General features: G+C 34.9%; 1 protein-coding gene across 6 annotated transcripts in view; it reads right to left on the bottom strand.

The window, feature by feature from the left end:
• Nucleotides 1–19315, bottom strand: part of Ccdc178 (coiled-coil domain containing 178) — a 352256-nt gene that overhangs the window by 234729 nt on the left and 98212 nt on the right. For all 6 annotated transcript variants that reach the window (XM_005372759.2, XM_013507772.1, XM_013507853.1 and 3 more), the window contains 2 exons: nucleotides 15046–15141; nucleotides 14773–14909 (listed from right to left, as the gene is read on the bottom strand). In XM_005372759.2, the coding sequence (XP_005372816.1) occupies nucleotides 14773–14909; nucleotides 15046–15141 (233 nt within the window). The remainder of the gene's footprint in view (nucleotides 1–14772; nucleotides 14910–15045; nucleotides 15142–19315) is intronic.

Genomic DNA, 19315 nt, shown 5'->3' on the forward strand with positions numbered 1-19315 from the left:
GGCAAGTTCTCGCTCTGCTGGGCTCTGCTGCTGTTGGTGATGATGACTCTGTGTGCTTTTGGGAACATCACCTCATCTACCAAAACCTCCTTGGGCCACCTGGGCCAACAGTCAGACAGACACAGTGACAGAGACAGAGGCAGAGAGATGGAGAAAGATTATTATTAACCTAAATAAAGAGAAACATTGTGGCAGGAAGTGAGCTAGCTGCTCACATACATAAGGAACTGTGGCTGAGGAGGAAGTGGCCTTCCAGAGACTACAAAATGCACCAGAGAGCTGCATTCTTCCCCAACCACCTCCAAGACTTCTCTACTTTTTTATCCCTCCTTGGCACAGAGGAGCAGAGAAGTTATGCCTAGGTTGGCAGCTCCAGGGAGAAACACTGCAATGGGCTGGGCCAGGAGCCCGAGCCCTGAAAAAAGCCTGCAGCTAATATAAACTGCAAAATCAGTGTAGTATTTTATCCAAAAATGACTCCTTCCATATTGCAGGCTAGAGTGGCGAAGAAATTCAATGCAACATCCACCATATGAGTAGGTATAATCAGTAGCCATTTTGGAAAGGGTTCATTGTTTAAGACTGAGACAAAGAACAGGTACAGAATAACTTCACTTCAGAGTGTCAAGTGTGGCCCTACCACAGTGACTGAGGGGGAAAAACCACAAGAGATGGTCATGCACAGGGCATGGGCTAGATAAATACCCGCTGAAAAGTTTAAGCTCTGGCAAAAAAAGACACAAGGTTCCAGTCTCCATGTGAGAAGTCAGGTCCTCTGTGGGTGGCTTTTAGATGGGTCTGGAACTGAAAGTCCCCCAGTATAACTACATTGTTGTTTATTGGACCTTCTCTGCCCAGTAGTGTTTCTTTTATGAAGTTGGGTGCACTTGTCTTTGGTGCATATATGTTTATGATTATTATTTCTTCATGTTGAATTGTTCCCTAAGCTCATGGAAAGACCTTATTTCTCCATCAATTTTGAAACATAATTTTGGAAGTTATATAATTCTGGCTTGGAATTTTTTTTAAGGCTTGAAATAGTTCACTCTAAGCTCTCCTGGCCTTTAAGATTTGTGTTTGGAAGTCAGCTTGCATATGTAAACATTGTATTGCTTCCTTAGTGTAAGAAACTTAAAGAGTAAATGTGATCTAAAAAGTCCAATAGATATTGTGAAAGGGAATGAAACTGCTCAAAAGACAAAAATAACTGAGATGGGGGAAAGGAGAAAAGAAGGAAGGGAAAGAAAAAAATATATATGCACTCAAGAAAGATAAGATAATTATACTACTAATTTCTATTAGTTCATTGAAAGGAACAGTTTTTGGTTATATTGTTTGATCAATTTTGCATGCCTATATCTTGTAATCTGAGCAATTATTTTGAAGATAACAATATACAATATAATAATCATTATTAATATCCTATTATCTTGTTTTGAAATTCTGTATCACTGTATTTTTTTCTCTTTAAAATAAAAAAATTGTATTTGGAAGTCTACTACAATTTTAATGGGTTTATGTTAATAGGTAATTTGTTGCTTTTCTCTAACAGTTTTTAAGATTCTGTCTTTCTGTTGTACTTTTGGGATTTGAGTATGATTTGCAGATCAGACACCAGTACACCTCATTCGTTAAGGAAATTGAAGGGTAATTGAAGTACTATCAAAGTCATTTCTGGAAACTAGCTTTAACCTAACTCCAAAATCAGAAAAAGGTTGAACCAAAAAAGAGATGTATTATCCAGTCTCCTTAACCTAGGCTCAAAAATTTGCAGTAAGATAGTGGAAAACAGAATGTAAAAAATCATTTAAAAGATTAATATTATGACCAAATAAGCTTCATCCCAGGCATGTGAGCATGGTTCAACATACACACATCAAATTAATGTAATGTATCATATAAACCAAAATGAAGATATTACATAATCATCTTAAACTCAGGAAATGCATTTGACAAAATTCAGCATCTATTCATGATAAAAACTCAGAAAAATGGGTATAGAAGGCTTTTATTTTAATCTGATAAAAGCCATACATAACAAATCTACTCCCAATATCATTTAAATTGGAAGAAATGAAAAGCATTTCCTCTAAAATTAGGAAGAAGTCCAGAACATCCACTATCATAATTCCTGTTTAATATAGTACTCAATATCTGAGCCACAGCATTAGACAAAGGAAAGAAATAAGAAGGATATGTATAGGAAAGGAAGAAGTCAAATTACCTTTATTTGCAGGTGACATGATTTTCTACATAGAATAACCAAAATACTCCACCAAAAGACTTGTAGAATTAATAACCAAATTCAGCACTGTCCCAGGATAAAAAATTGATTCACAAAAATCCATAGTGTTTTTGTGTACCAACAATGAATTTGTCAAGAAGAAATTAGAAAAACAATACCATTCACAATAGTATTCACAATTAAGTGTTTATGAACTAACCTAACCAAAAAAAGGAAAGACCACTGCCATGCAAACTACAGTACTCCATAAAAGGAGATTGAAGGGGACATCAGAAAATGAAAATACACCCCCTGTTCTTGACAGGAAGAAACAATGTTGACAAAATGGCCGTAACTCCAAAACTGATGCATAGAGTAACACAATTTCTATCAAGATATCAATAGCATTCCTCACAGAGCTAGAGAAAACAATTATAAAATTCATACAAAACCAGAAGAGACCAAGAATACCTAAAGTAATTCAGGACAGCAAGAGCGTTACATGAGATTTAACAATCCAGGGCTTCAAGTTATCTCACAAAGCTACAGTGATAATAGCGGCACGTTCCTGGCTCAGAAACAGACATGTAGATCAACAGAACAGAGTAGAGGATGCAGAAACAACTCCAGGCACATTCTCAAACTTAATTTTTGAGAAAGAGGTTAAAAATATATGCTGGTGTTAAGATAGCATCTTCAACAAATCATGCTGTGAAAACTGGTATCCACATGCAGAAGATTGAATCTAAACTCATATTTCTCACCAGGTACTAAACTTGGTGAGCAATTATATATTTTTATGTGTTTAACTACATGTAATTATACATATTTACATATTAATGTGTATGTTTATGTGTGTGCATGTTTAGATACTTCTGTGTTTCATGGAATGCACATAACAATGGTGTGGAGAGTGGAATTATGTGCATATTGTTTACATGTATGTAGGTGTGTTTGTCAAGAAGCACCGTCTTAGTTTTGTAGAAGAAACAAAGATGAGACATGTTCTGAAAAAAAAAAAAAAAAAGAAAAAAACTACAGAAATTTCTAGCCTTCAAAAAGGGATACAGAAAAGGCCCAAAAGGGCAGTGAGTACTAAACATGACACAAAAAAACCCCAAATAGCAAAAGATATGGTGATAGATAGCTGAATACTAAATATAAATAGTAAGAAAAGTCACATAGAGAAAACAGACCCAAAATGATACAATTAGACACCAGAGAAAATGATTTTCTTCAAAGATAAGCAAAAATAAAAGATCAGCAAATATATGTATTGATTGCAAAAAATTATCATGTAAAAGTGAAGCTAAGAAATTAGGCAATGATAGAAATATGGGATAAGTATAAAGATGTTCAATATCTAATTAATTTTTGCTAAAATGTGATTATTAGGAGGATATTAGAAATCTAACTAGCTCAAGATTTTATTAGAAATCTTTATAAGAATTTAATCATACTTCTAAAAGGGTATAACTTTAAACCTACAAGTCTAATGTACCTGTGCAGATATACAAATTAAAATCTTCAGTTTATATTTATTTTTTTTTTTTTGGTTTTTCTCCGGTACCGGGAACCGAACTCACGACGTTGCGCTTGCCAGGCAGGCGCTTTTGCCGCTGAGCTAAATCCCCAGCCCCATTCAGTTTATATTTAAAAAACAAGATGCTATGCTGCCTACAAAGTAAGACCTAAGACCAAACCACTAGGAGAATTTGAAAATAGACATTTAATGCAGCAACATTAATGTCATGAAATAAAATTTAATACACGAATTATGGTTAAGAAAGAAGAGAAAAATAGTAAAGAAACAATCCAACATTATTGGAAAAACAATACCATTCACAATAGTACTCAGAATTAAATGTTTATGAACTAGCCTAACCAAAAAAAGGAAAGACCACTGCCATGAATTATCCATTTCAGTGCTCTGACTCTGTGTTTTCCAGATATGTACAGAAAAACCCTCAAGTATGGGAAACAATGGACATATCAACTCTTAAATCTCCACTAGAACATAGGACTGGAAATAGGCAAGGGAGGAAGTGTAGGTTGCAAAATTATAGTTTTTGAAAATCAGTATGGATCAAGCTTAAAGGTATTCATTAATGCTAGACTGGATAAATTAGACACACACACACACACACACACACACACACACACACACAGAGCCATAGCTAGACATGGAATATTAAAACTTCAGGATTCTCAAACAAGAAATGAAAATTTTAAAGTTCCCAGGAGGGGGCTGATTATCTGCAAAACAATTATCTCCAAAATACCATCAGATGTCTTATCAACCAAAAAAATAATCCTGAACTTCATGAGAAAATTTGACCTTGGATCTAGATTATGATATTCAAACAAGCTTGGCTGAAGTGGGCTGAGCAGAGAATGGAAACAGGAATGTTTGTTTAGATAGAGTTTGCTGTGTAGAGGAGAGGAGCAGAAGTAGAATTTAAGAATAGGATTTGCGTATGTTTATTTTGTACCAAAGCAACATGCAATGATCAAATGCTATTAAGGAGAACTGATGACTCATGGGAAAGAGGAGAGAACTATCCTATAGCAGTTGCCTGGTAAGAGAAAAAAGTAATCCTCTTTTTATTTATCTATATTGGATGAGTTATGTAGAAAGACGGTAGGTAAAACTGAGAGCGACGTTTTAGGAGATATTCTTGCTAAATTATTAAACTGCCCAATCAGGTCTGGAACTTCTGAAACTCTTGTCTCAGCATTCCACGGTGCTGGGATTGCAGGTATGCACCATCATACTCAGCTTGATGTGGTTTTACAAAGGGAGAGTGGGACAAGATATGAAATAATCGTCAGAAAAGCTGAATGGTCTAGAAATATCTTGGCAGTGCTGAATATCACTTGCGATAATGGGTCTGAAAATTAAAGTTCAACACAGAAGTAAATTTATCATGATGCTGCTGAAGCTTAAACATGAAGACTTCTAAGCCGCTCCAGCCCCTTGTCATCTTCTGAATGTCCCAGCAGTTTTCACTTGCTCGTGTATTTTTACATGATCATAGAGCGTACAAAATTTGTGGAAAAAATTTAATCCAACCATTCTAGTATAATGTACCTTGTCAAGTGCTATTTTAGTGCCCATGCGCATTTTTATTCATGGTATTCTATTCTTTTTTTATAAATTGTCTTCCATATGCCATGACCTTTAGAGTCAAGCAACATCCACCTGTGGTGAGACTAAATGGCAGCCATGTTTATTTCTGCCACATACCGCTGCTAGGAATCATGCAGTGAAGTATTCTCATCATTTAGGTCAATGATATGGCTTTTTCAATTCATCAAAAGAAAGACTGAGCAGCTTTATTTTTTAACATTAATTTTATTGATACATGTTAGGTATATATAATGATCACATTAATCAAAGGGAATTTGGACCTGTACATGATATGTTTTTATTCTTTTTCCCCCAGTCCCTTCTCTCTTCAATCCCTCTTCTCTTTATTTACAAAAGCTGCCTCCATTTTCTCCTTCTATTCTTTTTTCCATTCCTTGTTGCCCCTCCCCCACCCCTGTCCCCCCTTCACATTTGAACATTCTCTTCCTATTTCCCAATATCTACCATACATTTTGGTCCTTATTCACCCTTTCAGTATGTAAGGCTTATTATGATCAAGTATGACCAGATCTATCAGAAGAGAAAGAGAATAAGAAGGTGACATTGATAATTTCATAAGAAGGATATAAAATATAGTAAAGACAATAGACCAGTCCTCTGAAAGTGCTAAGTAATTGTTGGGGTGAATAGTCAGTAGAGTGAATAGGCTGGAAGAAAAGGAGTTTTCCATCAGAGATCAACTGTTAAAATTGAAATTGGAAGTGACTTTGTTGTTGGAAATGACAAGATCTATAGTAAAACTTTGGTAGAAATGTGGTGTAAGAATTTAAGAGTTCGAGTTCTTCCAGGTACTGTGTACGCAGCATATTCACCTTTCCACAGCCTCTGCAGAGGCAGAAGATAGGAAGGAGAGGGAGCTTCACTTCTAATATGTAATATTTTATTTAAGAATGTCTAATTACTTTTGAATGCCGTATATGCCATTTTAATGTGTTATTCTCACAATTTTATCCTTCAATATCACTTGACAGTGATTTATTGCTCATATATAGTTGATTTTGAAAATGCAACATGAAAAGATGTGTACTATGTTTGTTAATAAATTTTAGTACATTATTCTTATCAATATCCACTAGACTATTTGGGGATGATGATAATGTATAAATAATGATATCATTGTCATCTTGTAGCAGCAGTCTATACTTTGATAATTTTGACTTTCAAAGGATCCAACACCAAAAACACTTAAAAGTTTGCTGTGAAATGCTGATAGAAGAATTCTGTGCTTCTGTGAAGTAACACAAATTTATGCTTGTAAAATACAGCTTAAATAGATATTAACAACACAATACCCATGGTTTCTTTTTAGGTATTCCAGGCTATTTAACAACTTGAATGATATTCTAATTGAAATCTCTGCAAATAAGTCATTATTCTGTTAAGTCTGGAAAAAACATTTCATAAAATATACCTATATATATATATATATATTTGGTGTTCAACCAAAAGTTTTTTACTCATTTCCCTTGTTACTTATCCCATCTTTGGATCACTGCAATTACATTGGTGCTGTCTTGCTTGAAATACAGTCAAGCATTAGAAGTACTTATTCAGAATATTTTACAGAGCTTGAAAGTAAGCAAATGACAGTGCAGTGATTCCTACCAGTTAACTTTAAGAAAACTAAATCTCATCAATTTCAAATTATATTAAACAATTTCATCTTTCTTGACTTTGTTAAAGCCTGTCTGTCCTGTGAATAAGCTATCAAGTAAAATTGTTTGCTCAAGTCAAATATTACAGTAGTATTCATTTCTAAATGGATGCTTGATGCTTTGAGAGTCAAAATTATCAAAGTATACACTGCTGCTACAAAGTGAAGGATTATATCATTATTGATATATTATCATCACCACCAAATAGTCTAGTGAATATTTATAAGCAAAATGTACTAAAATTTATTAACAAACATAGTACACCCCTTTTTATGTTGCCATTTTAAAAATCAACTATATATGAGCAGTGAGTCATATATTGAAATAATAATTATTTTACCCATTGTAATAATATGACAGTCTAGGAATAGCATATGAATGATGTGATGGTGTTCTGGTGAAATGCTAGTGTATATGACACTTCCAGTTTGGAGGAGTTTCATAGAGTTATTCACTAGTCTTAGGAGATCAGTGATTTGTTTTTAAATATATTATAATTTTTGGCCTAAATGAAGAAGAGAAACAGGCACTGAGGAGAAAATGATCCAGAGGAAGGATACAATAAAATGTAAAACAGAAAAACTAAAAGAGTAAGAAGTGTAGGACCTTCAGTGAGCAACAGTGGATATAGGAAACATCGAGATAGAAAATTAAGGAAAATTGTAAGCTTTTGATGTTTTCAAATGGTGATTAGTAAGTGTTATGTCTCATCTTTTTTTCTAACATGTCAGAAGTAGAATCAGAGTTTTCCTAACAGACACAGGACAAAAGACAGTTCAATTAAGTGGAAAGAATAAACATTTTGAGTCAGACAGACCTGTACTCAACCCAAGTGCTTCCTATACAATTGTAAGGTGTCTTCACATGCAGCTTCCTCATCATATTAGGCAACTGGCCTACTATAAATTATGAAGGATGTTATAAAGATTAATTATACATAAATTGAAGGTAATATGCATATTGCACACCTGCACTGAATACCATAGATTATTCAATAATATTTTGTTCATTATAAAGGTATATAAGAAAGGTGTACATATTTATAGTGCTCTCTGATTTAATGGGAACATAAAATAAAAAAAAGATGAGTAACCATTATTATTACTTTGGAGCAGAAAGAGACATTATAGGTGGGTGTGACATCAGAATATATGGCAAAAGGAATGGGAACCCTGAAACCCTGACGCAAAGGAAGACCTAAGGGTAAATGCTTATACTGTTCTCACTTTAATCCATTATGTTATATATTCAGCACCTGTTGAACCCCACCCCCCAGCAACCCTCACAAAAGTGTGCCAGCAAGACTGTCAGCCTAGAGAGGAAGCAGCAGGTAAGCAAACCAACAGGAAGTGCACAAGGTGACAAGTGCTGTGAGACAAGTCCAGGGCTTCTCTGAGTTTAGTTAAATGGGTGCTCATTGCTTCCATGTCAAATTCTGTGTTACATGACTGGAATACACAAATGAGTTAAAACCACAACAAATAACCCAAATGTCCCTTGGCATTAAAATAATGGAACAGGCACTTACCCTGCCTTGGTCTGTAGAGAGAAGCAGGTAAGTTATTGAGGGGGAAGCTTCTGGGAGTAATGTCTACTCTATTGTATGAATCTTCTATTAATCAGATTGAAAAATAAACTGAAGAAAGAGGAGTGGGGAGGAGGAAAGGGAAACAGAAAGAGAATTCCAGTCAGAGGAACACCAGAGAGTGAGACTGAAGTTCAAAACAAAGGAGAAGAAAAAAGAACCAAGATGTGTTATGTACACGTACAAACTCCCCATGATAAACGTAATCATTATTTAGCTCAAACATGCACTAGTAAAATGGAAAGAAAATAACAAATACATAAGCATTTTAACATGTCAAAACGTAAAGCTCACAGAAGCAAGTGATAAGAGATGGCATGAAGTTGGACAAGTGATGGATTATGGTGTCTGATCTGTCCGTCTGTGTAATGGTTGACTGACCATGTTAACTGAGAAGCTTCATTAAGAGAACTTTCACTAAATTGTCTCAGCAATTCTACACCATAGGATGCAGAAGACCCACCCTAGGGTGACTGTCACCTGGGTGGTATAAAAGGAAATGAGGAAGGACAGATCTGCTTCTGTTCTTCAGAGGAGCTCCAGTCTTTGCCTTCAGCTTGGATGTCATCTCCTGACTTCCAGTGCAGACTCTTCAGCCTTCCAGCACAAATCCACTGGCCTCCTGAGATGGACTCACACAAGATGCTGCAATGAGCTCCAGCCCTTGGGGTGAATCCTCCGGTCTCCAGTGTGCAGACAGCCTCTGCACTCTTCCACATCTGATTCTGGATGACCATCATAAGCCAATCTGTGATGTCTTACATATCTGTATATCTTGTGTTGTATGTTTCTCTAGTAAAACATTAACTGATACAGTCTGGAAGATTGGGCTTTATCTCATAACTGGCAAGAAGTTCCTGAACCTTACCATAAGTGGCTAAAAGCAAGTAACAACTCATCTTCTGTAACTAGATTGTCCCAGTGACACTGCAAATGCTGTATCTAAGGGTTCATGACAGACCAGTTGAAAGCTTGTTTTAATATTTCAATCAAGAAACAACTATATCCTGGGTCATTTTATTGCTAATTGAGACAGAGGGAAAGAAAGACACCCACTGGAGAAATATTTAGAAGAAAAATTAATGGAAGTTGGTAAGATGTTGGCTGAGAGATGGAAGAGAGGGATATAGGATGATACCCCAAGTGGGAACTTGGTAAATACCAGTGCCAGGAGATACTCTAAACACCAAGACATATGCTAAATAATAGATATGTACAGGTATCATAATGATACTAGAGAGAGATAAAGAATATAGAGTGAGAGTAAAAAGTGAATATGGATATGCACATGTGGATATGTGCGTCTATATCTATATTATACATGCATGTGTGTGTGGGAGACAGACAGAGGCAGAGATAGAGACAAAGAGGAAAAGGGAGGGACAGAGAGAAGAGAGGAAAAAAATGGAATGCAAAAGGATTAAAAATTACCCAGTAGATTCCAGCAGCAAAGTCTTTTTTACACTTAGCATGGACATTTCAGAAGCCAGACTGGTATATGTGAAAAAAAAAATAACTAAAAGTTGAGCAAACATTACAAATAACCTAGCAAATCTGCAAACTATATAAACATTTAAATGAGAATAGAATGGAAATACCAAGTGATTGTGCAAAGATGAAGGCTCATCATTCATTTCAAATTGGAAGAGGATTAATGATATCTACAGGTTTAAAGAAAAGTAAGTAAGGGAAAAAATGAATGAAGATGTCAAGAAAAGAAGTGACAGAAGCAAACTATGTCCTGAACAGGGCAGAGACAAAGGACAGATGGCGGCACCATCCTTTCGAGGAAAGGAAAGAAGAACAAAAGCTGTGTGCAGAAATTGCTACTGTAGAATAAATTCAACATAAAACATGTGGTGCTTTTACGATTGACATGAGTAAGCCACAGTGTTAATGCATTAAAATTTTATTCCTGAGTTTATCTTGTATGGGATTCATTATGATGTCTAAATCCAAGGAGCCATGCTTTAGAACTCAGACTCTGACATTATCTTTCTGAAGATCACTTTTCCCATTTTCTTCTTTTTTCTCATTTCATTTTCTATAACTTTTAAGTTTTATTCCATATTTTATCTCTTCTTCTCTCTTTGCTGCATTCTGGGTGCTACTTTTGTTTTCAAGTACACTGACTAATTTGTACCCAGTTCCATCTGCTACTTTTAATAGAATCTTTCACAGCAAAAAAATACAGTTTACTTGTTTATATGTTTTAGAGGGCTATTTGCAAATCCACCTGATCTATTTTGCCAGTGTTCAATGTTTACTTTGTTTGTGCAGTCGCTTTAAACTTAGCTAGGTAAAAGCCATCTAAAAATTGTATTTTCTAAATTCTATGATAATTCTATTATTTTAAAATTATTCAAGTGGTAAATATACTAAGGGTTATTGGTGATAACTTTTGTTCGTGGTGAAGTTTTTCTCATATGTTTACAATTTTGCAAGGTCATTTTTAAAACTTTATTTTATCTCAGGAAATTTTGTGACTTCAGCCTGAAGTTTAATATTGCAGAGAATATTTGAGCCTTTTCAAGCCCTTCTCATCTGAATAAAGCAACTGCATTATTTTTCTTCTCTTCATATCTAATATCCCATGTGTAGAAAGGTCCTGACAGCACCTTTCCAGAATATATCTGAAAATTGGCTACTATAAAATTCTTGATCTATGTATCCATTATTACATTTTTTCTGAACTACTAGAAATGTTGTCCTTCCTACATACACGAAATCCCATTCTTCACTAAGCAGGCTGAGAAAGTCATTTCAGAGATGCATTAAGAATTTTGAAAAAGAATTATAGCCAATCCATTCTATAAACCTATTTTAAATTTAAAAGAACCATGATGCTAGGAAAGAATCCAAAGAAACTTCACCATATCATCATTTATAGTAAGTAGTAAAAATAAAATAATCTAAATTATAGAAATTACTACATAAGTCATAGTTTATTCATATAATAGACTCATACAAATATTTAACTGATGCATTTGAAATTTGTCTTATACTGTGACAAAAATTCTGGTTTTTTTTGGGGGGGGTGGGTTTCTGGTACCAGGAATCAAACTCATGACCTTGCACTTGCCAGGCAGGCGCTGTGCCACTGAGCTAAATCCCCAGCCCCTGGGACAAAAATTCTATTACATAATGTTCAGGATAAAGATAGGACTTACAGTTATTCATTAAAAATAAAAATGTGTTATATATAGTAGCAATATCTCTTTGTATTAAAATAATTTCAAGTATTTAATGACATTTTACCTTCTTTAATGTCTACATTTTCTATAATAATTATGCATTGGAACCAGAATGTTAAGTGGATTAGGGAAGATATTATTGCTCTGGAAGAACTGGAAATTTTATAAAATGGTGTTTGTTTATCATGGCTTAGGAAATGAGAATAGAGTCTAAGGCATACCCAACCATGTAAATTAGGAAATAGAGCCCTTCTCATAAATATAAAGTTGTAAATGACTAATTTAACTTCTCTTTAGATTTTTTTTTGTAAATAACTTATAGAGGAAAATTGGCAACATTCAGTAAAAGTAGCCAAGGGGAACAAACACCAAAAACTGTGATGGAAGCGTAAGATGCTTAAGCAGATTTTAAAAACATCTCAAATTTAAATTGTTAGATGCATATTATAATATAACTAACTTTGTGCTCTATGTTGAGAAATAAATGATAAACTTTAATTGTCTGTGAAAACAGGGAATCGTAAACTGACATAGTAAATTTGGAAGGAAAGTAAATAAAACTTTGGGAAAGGAGGCACTAGTTTTTGCTGTAAGTGACACCTTCAGGTGTTATCAGAGTAACCAAAATGTTTACTATTGGGGCTGGGGATTTAGCTCAGCGGAACAGCGCCTGCCTGGCAAGCACAAGGTCGTGAGTTCAATTCCCGGTACCGGAAAAACACCAAAAAAAAATTAAAAACAAAAAAATGTTTCCTATCCAAATTTTTCTGTATAATCAGGGTTATGCTCTCACTGCATGTGATAGAATGTCATGGTGCTCTTGATTACTCACTATACCTCTTCCTCAGAGAATTGGACTCCATATCCTGTTAATATGAGACCTGACCGTTCACGTGATTTGCTTCCTTTGATGGACTGTGAGTCCCAGGAACAGCTATTACCTTCCTATGGAGTCTGTGGGAGATCAGCTGATCTCATTAGAGTACTTTTCTCTGTATACCAGAACAGCATGCCCACGAGTACACAATCCTTCACTCTTGGTGTCAGAAAAGGTAACATGAAACGCAGGCACCTAAAGTGCAATGTGAATGTAAAATAACTCTTTATGTTGTAAACTGCTACAATATGGGGGTTGCTTGTTACGGAAGGGTAACCCAATAAAATGCTGGCTTTCACTCAGTCTTTGTCTTCAGAGCTACCTCCTTCCTACCTCATCCCCATTTTAGATCTTCTTTTATTTGTTTATTTTTGTTCGGTTCCTTCACTTAATAAAATAACACAATAAAAGACAGTAGTACTAGCAACTACAATTTTGGGTTACCTTTTAGAAAAATTTGTTTTTGGTTTCTTTTTTTTTTTTTTGGTTTTTCTCCGTTACCGGGAACCGAGCTCACGACCTTGCGCTTGCCAGGCAGGCGCTTTTGCCGCTGAGCTAAATCCCCAGCCCCTGTTTTTGATTTCGTAGAAGTATGTTTAACACATGATATGTCTTACTAATGTTTCCATTCTGTCTTTTCCAATGGTACAACAATCACTAATACATTTTTTTTAAAAAAAGCTTTCCTGCTTCCCTCTCTGTAGTACTTAATCATGGATAGCGTAGCGCATGTCAGGAAATTAGATGATGAGCAGTTGATAATAAAGAAAAAATAGGCAATGCTTAAGTCTGTCCTCATGAATCATCTCAATTATTTTGAGAGAGAGAAGTCAGTCAAATGTTCCCACAACACAAAATTGTATACATGACAAGAGAGAGGAAGGAAAGGCATATCTGTGCCACATAGAAATATATAATAAAGAATGAATGTCACTGGTCAGTCAAGGAAGTCTTCTCAGAACTCACTTCTACACTGTAGAATCAATCTAAAAGGCACTATACATAGTAATTATATAGGAAATATAAAGTAAGAAAGTAAAATACCATAAAATGCCACATGGGCTGGAAAGTAAAGGTGATAAGTAGGAAAATTTGAAGTAAAGCCACAATTTGAACCATTTAATAAAGGGAACAGGTAATAAAAAAGGAATGGAAGGAAAACAATAAAAATAAAGTTTTGAAATGGCAAAGAGAAAAAAAGGTTGAAGGGAAGGCAGGGGAATGGGATGAATAAGAGAATAAAGGAATATTATGTATGGGTACAAATTATCTATGATGAATGTGATCATTATGTATGTAAAAATGTACCATAAATTAATATAAATTAATATAAAAAGTAAAACAAAGGTGACTGAGTAAAACAAATGGGACTGCAAAGGGAACTATGTATTCAAGGGACCTTGTGTGATACGTGAAGAAGGGGTTTCTGTCACTTCACCGCTGCTCAATTCAATGCAGATATGGAAGAGAGCTAATCCTAGTTAGGTTTAAAAAGAAAAGAAAAGGAATATGCCCACTAGCATGGAGATTGTAGATTAGAGAGTATAATGGCTACATGTAGACCAGTTTCAGAAGTTGCTGTAAATTCATGTGAAATATGATAGCTTTATCAGGTTTGTGGTAGGACAGTAAAGTGACCAGAAGAAAAGGTGTTTACTAATAAAGTACAGTCTTTGTTAATATGCTGAATGTGAGTTTTGAAGCAGAAGAAAAGTTAAGAAAACTAAAGTTTCTGAGTCATGAAAGCTAGTTAATTTGGTGGATAACTAAGGGTTGAATGAAGGGGATGCTGAGCTTGAACAGATATACTTTAAACTTAAAGTATTTTTGAATATAACAGGATTTTCCCACAGGTAGTAGGATAAATATGTGTTAAAGTCATTATAGGATCAGTTTTTTAGTTCTTTTAACCTTTTCTAAAGGTGTCTACAGAGATTAAAGAGTAATATTGGGAATATAGCTAAACAAAAATTAAGCTAATTAGAACCCAGAACACCACCATATTATCCCACGAACACAAATTGGAGAGCTTTATTACATTTTACATATTGAGTATGAAATGTAAAAATGTTATTTGCAAAATTACCTTTCATTGATTTGATCTGTTACGGTGATGATTTCATTTGCAAGCCTTTTATTTTCTCCCATTGCTTGAGCATATGCTATTGAAATGTTTGACAAGTCTTTTGTAACATTAGAAAGTTCAGCATCCCATGTTCTTTTCTTTAAGAAAAGAATCATTGATATATGTTTAATGGTCAGAAAAGAAAAATCAATAGTAATAAATTTTAAGTACATGAGTTAATATTTGAGAACAGAGCAAGGAGCTCTATTGGGAAGCAAGGAAAGGTCAACTTACAGCGGCATAAAAATCATTAAGGACCTCCGTATACTGCTGTTCGTATTTTCTGTACTTCCAGCAAAGTTGATCAAAAGTCTTCCTCAAATCATCCACCTAAACAGTGCACAGAAAATAAGCAATTCGTGGAGACTTCCATCATTTTATACAGCAAGGCATAGATTATATTTTACTTTGTGCAGCTTCCAAAACTTCATAAACATAAACTGAAGTGTTATAAAATAATACTACAGGCTGGTTTCATTTATGAAAGTTTATGCAAGATTTTGGTAGAATACAGCAAATCAAGCCAATGATCAAATGAATAAACATGATAAAATGTGATGTATTTTGGCTGTGAAAATTAGAAAATTTTTCAATCATAATTCATCAGCACAAATTAAAGGAGAAAATAACATAAATATCCCATCATTTTAAAAAGTAACCACTTGATAAATTCACTATCTAGTTTCCATACTATTTTAAATGAGTAAAGGAAAAGCTACTTAAAAATAAACAACAAATATTCAAAAAGATTATGAAATAGTGGCTGACTGCCTATTAAACTCAAGAATAAAACCATAATATCTTTCATCACTATCCTTCTTAATTGTGTTTTGTGAAGGACTAGCTAGGCACAACTGGATAATAAAACCAATTATTGCTGTTATAATATTGGCAATGATTATGGAAGGTTGAACTTCACAAAATATGATTAAATACCCAAGGAAACAGAAGATTCTATTTAAAACTACAATAAATGATTTTAGCAAAATCTATAAAAGGATAAGAAAATTAATAGCATTTACCTATAAGAGTAATAATTTGTTTTTAAAATGTAGTAATAGCACTGTAGAGGTTATGTTAAAAAGAAAGTATTTGGAATATATTTTTAAAGGATTGAAAACCCACATAAAGAGAAACTCCCACAAAAACCCTACATCAATATCCACAAGAAAAAAATGCATGCAGTAGAAACTTTTTGTAGAATATAAAACTTGGCAAATTAAAAAATAAATGAATCCATAACTTTAATGCATATTTCAAATGTCTTGGCCTGAAAACCTGGAAGGACTGAATTCTCGTAAACTGAAACAGGGAACACTACAGTTATGGAAAGGTTAGATATATGATGTTCAACTTCAGAAAGTTTAGAGTAGAGAACTAGAGATCTCAACAGGCAGCTAAGTAGAGATTAAGAGTATATACATTTGTAAGACCATATATGTATATATAAATATGTACATATAAATATATATGTATAATGTTTGAAATTTTGGGAGATATAGAGAAATCATTGGAAGAAATTGAGGGCCAGTCTCCACAAAAGTAGGAAGAAATAAGAATAATGTATATTCTGGAAGTTGAAAATCAAGAGTAAACTTCCAGGATAGAATTACCATGAACTTGGTTTCCTGTTATGTGCAAACTAATTAAAATAAGTCAAGGGCACAGTGGTTACCTTCAGCAACACGGAAATCACTGTTGACCTAACCATAGATATTGTGGTTGAATTATGAGGAGAAAAAGTAAGCTGGACTGTGTTTAAGAAAGGATGGGAAATATAATGACCAAATAAGATTTATTCCAACAATTCAAGGTTCAAATTAGAAAATCCAAGGGAGATTCAACATGGCTGAATAGAGGAAGAGCCACCTTGGATTTATTCAGAGACAGTCAGCTAAAGACACATAAATGGAAGAAAGGGAGTGACATATGTCCTGATGCCAAAATCAGTCTCAAGTGAGAGACTTGCGGATGAAACAAACATAGCATTAGACTTTATAAAATGGTGAAACAACCCACAGGACTTGCCTGTGTGACTTGCACCTGTGCGCGGAGAAGAAACCACCATTCTGGGAATTCCCAAAATACTGATGGACTGCAATAGTGTGCAAACTCAAGCCATGTCATATAGATTTGGATGTAAGGCCCCTTGCCATTTTTGTCTTCCTCCAGATAAAAGACACTGCAGCGTGGCTGCAAATTTCGATGGCACACACAGGGATAAGTGACCAGGAAGCCATTCCCTCCTCCATGGGCTGCCAGGGTTTTTATCTTCTTTTGCTGTCTTGCACCATAGTGGCTAACTGGAACCTCGAGCAACAACAAAACTAGGACCACAGCGGCTGTGGTGAAGGTATTAAGGGAGAAGAGCACAACTCCTCTTCCCCTGCTCCCAGCATCATGAGAGAGAGAGGGATGCAGGACTTAAGCAACCTTAGGTGTTCTGGGGCAATGAGTGGGAAGTCAGCACAACCCTGCTAGAGAGGAGAGAGAAGTGGGACCGAAGCAGCCTTGGGCCAACTCCATAGTGGCCACAGGGGCAGTGAGTTGGCCAACAGCACTCCCCTCGCCCTGCTCCCAGCGGCATGAGAGAAGAGAGACATCCCAGCTGGAGTGGAACGGAGACGCCTCTACAGGGGATGGGAGGGGTCAATTGTACATGAGACAGAAAGAAAGAAAAAGCAGGGGTGGCTATTCTATTTGCAGACAAAGTGAACTTCAAGGCAAAGAGTGATCAAGAGAGACGAGGAAGGTCACTACATACTTTTTAAGGGAAAACTCCAAGAAGATGTAATAACAGTCATAAACATATATGCACCAAATACTGGCACATCCAACTATGCAAAAAAAATGTGAAAAATCAAATAAGCATTAAAGCAGCTGTGATGAGGAACCTCAATACCTCACTGCCACAAATAGATCAACTAGCCAAAAATTCAACAAAGAAATATCAGAACTGAACCAAATCTTTGAACCAGTGGACCAAGTATATGCATTCAGAGTGTTCCACCCCACATCAGAATACACATTCTTCTCAGATGTTCGTGGGACATTTTCCAAAACAGACCACACACTAACTCAAAACACATGCTTAAGCAAATGCAGAGGAATTGAAATTATCTTCTGCATATTATCACACCATAGTTCACCCCAAGGGATCCATGATCCATTTTTTCTTCAGATGCAAAATGAGGACAAAGTGGATGATTTGTGGGGCCCCCTTTTTGAGAGGGACCACAAATCTCAACGCCATTCCCAAACTTTCGTTAAACATCTTTGTCTCTGATGTCCCAGAGCTCTTCATGTGAATCAGGTGCAGATGAAGCTATGAGCATAATCTAACCTAGAGCACAACGCATCTTTATCTATGAAAATTTTCAATTAAAGAAACAAATTATGAACTTCTAATCATCTCTCGCTCTTCTCTCTCTCTATATATATAATCCCCACTCTATTACACAGATGTCAGATCCACCAGTTCTTTTCAGTAGTGCCTTTTTGATTGTAGGCTACACAGAGATGATTGAGAACAATGTCCCTTAGTTTCCCTGATGGGAACTGAATCACACTGTTCTAAAAGGAGATTGAATTAAAATTGATTGAGTAATATATGTAAATTATTCCCAACCAAATTAAGTAAAATGTTATTATTTGAATGCAAAATATAAGATCTTGTTTATCATGTACAAAACCAGCCAAACAACTAGAAAATTATTGAGTTTACAATGCTGTAGGATTGTTATCATGTAAAGAATATTACCATAGGTAACTAATTTATGGTAGTTAATGCACAAGAACTATATCTAAAATCATATTATAAAGTACAAGCAATCTAGTGAATAATAAAGACAGCTAATATCTTCAAAATCACAATGAATAGATTCTTCTTAGTATTAGTCATATAGCAAAGAATGTATACAAAATAACAGTGATATTAAATATGTGCTGTTCAGTACAGTGGGAAAAGTTTGTCTAATTCGCTTAAATCAGTTATAGAATTTCTCTTGTATTATTTGTTTAGATAAAAATCAAAGAATTTTTAGCCTAAGGAATAACTAAGTTATATTGATGGAAAGGGTCCGCTAGTTTTAAAGAATATAATCACCAAGAGTCATTGAGTAGATTTGGTGTTAAAGTGATGTCCATTTTTTTATATTCAAGGAAATAATATTGGTAAAAACAACATCTAAATTTATACAATTAGCTAAGGATCAGACACAGCACAAACCCTTGCCTCTAATTACACACTGGTTTCTGTGGAAGTTGTACTGGCTAATAGGACGAGTCTCTTATAACTTCAGGATTAATGATATGCAAGCTAATACATTCAATTAATGGAGATATCATTTAAAAAGTGAGTTGGAAAAAAATTTAAAGTTGTGAGTATTTTTGAAAGTGAGAAAATGCTGTCCAACTCTTAATCCTTGGGAGAATGATAAGGCATATGACTCTGGCACACCATAATTCAAATTTATTATTTTTCTGTTAAAACATTAATTTATTA

The sequence above is a fragment of the Chinchilla lanigera genome, unplaced genomic scaffold (assembly GCF_000276665.1).
Source record: "Chinchilla lanigera isolate Chin_1 unplaced genomic scaffold, ChiLan1.0 scaffold00001, whole genome shotgun sequence".
NCBI classification, from domain to species: domain Eukaryota; kingdom Metazoa; phylum Chordata; class Mammalia; order Rodentia; family Chinchillidae; genus Chinchilla; species Chinchilla lanigera.